This window comes from Diachasma alloeum, unplaced genomic scaffold, assembly GCF_001412515.2.
Source record: "Diachasma alloeum isolate Michigan unplaced genomic scaffold, Dall2.0 Dall_scaffold_00318, whole genome shotgun sequence".
NCBI lineage: Eukaryota > Metazoa > Arthropoda > Insecta > Hymenoptera > Braconidae > Diachasma > Diachasma alloeum.
In genome coordinates, this window is record NW_021680457.1 from 573,047 (window position 1) to 578,856 (window position 5,810).

At 45.7% G+C, this 5,810-nt stretch overlaps 1 protein-coding gene across 1 annotated transcript; it reads left to right on the top strand.

The window, feature by feature from the left end:
- Window positions 1-4,545: 4,545 nt before the first annotated feature.
- On the top strand, window positions 4,546-5,493 carry LOC107040106. The gene has a single exon (XM_015260054.1). It carries the CDS (start codon window positions 4,546-4,548, stop codon window positions 5,491-5,493), a length of 948 nt encoding a protein of 315 aa, XP_015115540.1.
- The last annotated feature ends 317 nt before the right edge of the window (window positions 5,494-5,810 follow it).

The window sequence follows — 5,810 nt, forward strand, 5'->3', positions numbered from 1 at the left end:
TCCCTTGTGGTGGTGTGGGAAGGGGAAGGGGGGGAGGTGGTCAGCCAATCATATGTTTTTAATTGATCAGCTGGTCAATTCAAAACCGGGAGGACGGTTTTCCAAATGGGGTTCACTTGATATCCTCTGTCCTTGTTGAGGTTGTTAGGGATTTTATGGATCTCCAAACCCTCTCGGTATTTCCTTTCGAAATACCCTTGAGATTTGGCCAACATTCTGGCTTGGTCGTACTGGATAGTATGTCCAGTGTCCATCCAGTGTTCAGCCAAGGCAGAATGTTCTAAGTAACCGTATTTGGAGCACCGCTGGTGTTCCTTGATCCGTGTACTGATCTTCCTCCCGGTTTCTCTAATGTAGGGGAGGATGGGGCCCCCCTTCAATCGTCAATATTTTCCGATTCAATAGTCCGATTGGGATGAGTTAGAGCTCGTTCTGAAGAATGAAAAATTATCTTCAAAATGAAGTTGAAACTGGGAATTTTCACAATGTCATTCACAAGTTATTGACAATTGAAGGGGGGCCGTTTTGCCCCACCCTCCCCTACACTTTCCCGCATGAGCAGGGGATCTCGTACACTCCTGGTGTGCTCAGAGGTGGTCTTGGATCCTTTGCACTTGGCAGCATCTGTCCGATCTTCTTTGGAGGCTGGAAGATCGTTCGAATGTTATGTTTGCCAAGTACTCAACTTATGCGTTCTGTTGTGCCTCTCAGATAGAGGAGGAGAGCCACTTTTGGTCTTTCCTGGTTTTCCTCAGGATTAGTCTCCACTTCGGGAGATGAGAGCTTGCTCTGTAGCTTCTGCTTGATCTTCCGAATTTGTTGGATGTTATATCCATTCTTGGTCAGAGCTATCTCAAGATGTTCAATTTCACTGTCAACGTTGGAGGGTTGAGAAATTGTCAGTGCTCTATACATTAGGGAGCTAATAACGGAATTCTTCTGGGAGGGGTGGTGATGGGAGGTAGCATTGAGATACCTATCTGTGTGGGCTGGCTTGCGATATACTTGGTGGCCTAGAGTGCCGTCCTCGTTGCGTCGAACCAGGACATCTAGGAATGGAAGACATCTATCTTGTTCAATTTCCATAGTGAACTTGATGCTCACGTGCTGAGTATTCAAGAACTCCAGGAATTCAGTTAGAGCAGTCTTTCCATGTGGCCAGATGACAAAGGTATCGTCCACATACCTGAACCATACAGTAGGTTTCTGAGGTGCTGACTTCAATACTTCGTTCTCGAAGTGTTCCATGAATATATTTGCAATAATCGGGGAAATGGGAGACCCCATTGCCGCTCCCGATTTCTGCTCATAGTACTCTCCTTTGAACTGAAAGTATGTAGAAGTCAAGCAATGCTCAATCAGGGGAAGGAATTGGGAAGAGATGTTGTTGGATTTCTTGATGATTTCCAAGGTTTCTGAGATTGGGACGTTAGTGAAGAATGATTCTACATCAAAACTCACCAGGATATCATCTGGAGAAGTCCGGAGATTTCTCAGTTTGTTGATGAAATCCAGTGAGTTCTGAATATATGAACCATTCAGGCCAGTCAACTTCTGGAGTGGTTTCGTGAGAAACTTGGCCAGCTGGTAAGTTGGCGCTCCAATGTTGCTGACAATGGGACGGAGAGGAACAGACTCTTTATGGATTTTGGGGAGTCCATAGAGTCTAGGAGGAAAGGATTCTTTAGGGGTGAGGAATTTCGTCAGGTCAGCCGAGAAACCAGCCTTCTTCAGCAGATCAGCAGTTTTTCGCTCAATTGTACGAGTAGGGTCCTTCCTAAGTTTAACGTAAACTCTGGAGTCACCCAACATCGTACTGAGCTTACCGGAGTAGTCGTCTTTATCCATAACCACCGTGGCATTGCCTTTGTCTGCCGGAAGAATAATCAGATCATTATTCTCCTTTAGACTACGCAGTGCGAGGCGTTCCTCCCTGGTGATATTGTCACCAGGGGGAGTGGCCTTGTGGGGGATGTTAAACAACTGCTTCCGAATCTCATTGCTGGTCTCCTGAGGAAGATGGTAAATCGCTGCCTCGGTACGACTGATGATTTCCTCGGTGGGGATCTTTTTAGGGGCAACAGCGAAGTTGTGTCCTTTCGCCAACACAGACACTTGTGCTTCACTGAGTTCAAATTTACTCAGATTCTTCACAGTGTGAGTGAGGGTTGGGACTTTCTCCTGGGGGATCAGTTTCTTGAACTTACCCTTCTGACTCTCCGTTCTCATCTCAGCTGTTCGGACTGCTTGTTCGTGTGTAACACGATCGAGAGTCTCCCACAGCTGAGACTCCAACGTCTGAGCCAGAAGAAGGTGGAGATCGAGAAGCTGTCTGGAGAGACGGGCCAGGTTCTTCTTAGCCGCCGTTATTCTCTCCGTGAGCAATCTCAACGAAGCTTGGCGGAGGATGGCATTTGCCTGCTTCGATGAGACAGGATTCCTCAGACGGAGGAATTTCGGTATCACTTGATGGTCACGGTATCTTTTTAAAAAAGTTAGGGAGCACAGTTGGACGTGTAAGGACTTCGTAAGTTTGGTAAATAAATTCACCGACCCAAGAATAGCCTCTCCGTGGAGGCGTTTAATCTTAGTTTTGAGGCTTTCGCGGCCATGATTAATGAAATCTTTGGCTTCCGGATGGATGCCGCGTTTGGATTCAGCGTTGCGCCGACGTTTCGCAAATATTGCTGTCTGCATCTTCAGGGCTTTGAGCTCATAATGGATTATTTGACGAAAAACTCATACACGATAAAATCGTCATGATGTGTTGCAACATCTGACAACGACGCTGCAGAATCAATTTCAATCTGCAGTCAATCAAGCTATCGATAATGCGGTGAAAAGGGAGGTTCAAGATATGAGAAATGAAATCATGGAAATTTTAACAGATAAGTCGATTCCTCCTCATTCTAACACGCCATTTCTACAATATTCTAACACATTTATTCAAAACGCTAACCAACTTCACACTACATTCATAAATCCTTCTAAAAAATCGCACTCTCTTCTATTTACATCTCAACAAAATTTAATAAAAATTGCCAACGTTATGATGGAACTGGTACACCATGGTTGCAATATGAGCGACGTTTCGACATTATTGCAAATGAAACTGGATGGTCAGATAGAGTAGCCACATCCTATCAACTTTCTTCCCTTCGTGGTAAATCTCAATCAATTGTTGAGACACTTCCGTTTTCCGATATAACGGATATTAATCAATTAAAAGATGTCCTCAATTCTCGATCCGAGGTACAGCAATTTTATCGTGTATATCGTTCCCAACTATGCGCTTGGGTTCAAAATGAAAACGAATATTGAAAAACTCATTTATTTATTACTTATGCAGGAGATGCAGAATTTAACACATCTCACATGTTTTGATGCTGCGGAAATAATTAAAGATGAAATTGCATGCGAACAATTCATCAACGCTCTCAGTAGTGGTCGGATTGAATCGGCTGTATGTTTAGAACATTTTGAAAGTTTGAATTTAGCACTTCAACGTGCGTTGGAAATACCCGCTGTGCACAACATTATTAACAATAAAGCATAAAATCAAAATTCCACTTCAAATCAGAATAATCAATTGATTAATAATTTCAATCCACCTCGTCATAAGTCCAATAATCAATTTAATTCAAATAACCGTCGTCATCTCGTTTGTGCAATTTGTGTTATTCCCGGACATCACACAAAGGAGTGCCGTAAAGGTCGTAGTTCGGATTCAAATTCAAATACAAATTTGAAGAAAACCTTCAATCAAAACTCTTCGTCAAACTATTCAAATCAGAATCGTAACCTCAATCAACGATCAAACCCGAATATCAAATTTGGAAAACGTAACAATTAAAATCAATATCAAGTGTCAACAAATAATTTGCGGACTCACAATAGGAATTGACACGGGAATCCGCGTAATTGCTTCTTTACTCAAGATCGTACTGAAACTGATTGACCGAAGATTGATTTTAAGATTTGAATATTTTTTTGTGGCGCGAGCCACAATAGATTAATCTCTTGAATTTATTTCATAGCGTCTCGAATATTCCAAACGTCGGAATTCGGTATGAACGTCATTCTGTCCTTGTCCCTCACGAAATTTCAGGACAATTCTCGAACCTTCGATAAACGAAGGTATATAAACGCTCCCCGGCGGAAAAAGTCAGTCTACTTTTGAGTACGCATGTAAACACTTGCCTTTAAATATACAGTTCTTGTCAACACCGAGTTATTATTCTTGATACCCGCACCAAACCGCCACAACTGGTGACCCGACGTGATTGAAGTGAATAGTTTTCTCGCGTTTTCTTTGATTATTAATTATATCACGTTAACGCCGCGACTGTTCCGCGAAATTCGAGTGCATTTAGATCGCGCATTTTGTGAGTGGTTTGTGTGCCGCGTACGCTCGTGTGTTGTATCGTTCACGCGCTCCATTCGAGTTCTTTTCGTGAATTTCGGTGCATTGCTGAGCACCCAAGGATGCTCTGCTGCACTGAATATTTTTCAGACTTTCTCTAGTGTTGTTTTTCGCGAAACAAAATGCCCGATAGTGTCGAGGTGCGCGAAGCTGACAATGGAGCCTCGCTCCAACGCGTTTCGATACGATGTCCGGCCTTCAATGCCGAACGTCCAGCGTTATGGTTCGCCCAGCTCGATGGACGGTTTCATCTATCCGGGATGAACGATGAAGTAACGAGGTATTACTATGCCTCGTCTCATCTCAATCCCAAGGCCGCTGCTGAGATGCAGGATATCCTCCTAAATGTGCCTGCCGAGACACCGTACACACGTCTCAAGGAGGCGCTCGTCGAACGCCTCACGCTCTCCCGGGACGCACGACTCCAGCAGCTGCTCGACCGAGAGGTATTGGGTGACAGAAAGCCCTCGCAATTCCTGCGTCATCTCAGGAGTCTCGACGATACGGTTCCTGATAACATTTTACGCACCATGTGGCTCAGCCGACTGCCGATGACGACGCAGTCCATCCTGGCACCACAAGCGGACATGGCTCTCGACAGGCTTGCAACACTCGTCGACAAACTGCACGAGATCGCATTGCCGGTAGCCCACATCAATGACGTCCAGGAGCCAACGTCCTCAGTCCTCGAGACACGCTCTTCTCGTCTCGAAGCCACAATCTGCGAGCTGGCATTGATCCTAAAAGGGCAAAGCGTCGCACGTTCTCGCTCCCGCTCTCGATCGCGTTCTCGAGCAACCTCGCCAGCACCCGACAACAACCAGTGCTGGTATCATGGAAGATACCACGACAGGGCTAGACGTCGCAAAGCACCTTGCGGATCGTTAGCGGCGGTNCCTCGAGACACGCTCTTCTCGTCTCGAAGCCACAATCTGCGAGCTGGCATTGATCCTAAAAGGGCAAAGCGTCGCACGTTCTCGCTCCCGCTCTCGATCGCGTTCTCGAGCAACCTCGCCAGCACCCGACAACAACCAGTGCTGGTATCATGGAAGATACCACGACAGGGCTAGACGTCGCAAAGCACCTTGCGGATCGTTAGCGGCGGTTAACGTTCCCTCTTTCAAATCCAGCCGCCTCTTCGTAACCGATCGCGCCACCAAAATCCAATACTTGGTGGATACTGGCGCCGATCTTTGTACATATACGAAATCTCTCGCTCCTGGAGCAAAGAAACGAGTTAACTATACGCTTATTGCAGCCAACGGCTCGACAATCAACACGTACGGCTGCATAACTCTATCGCTCAACCTCGGCGTACGGAGGGATTTCACATGGCGCTTCGTAGTGGCGGACACAACCAAACCAATTATCGATGCCGATTTTTTGG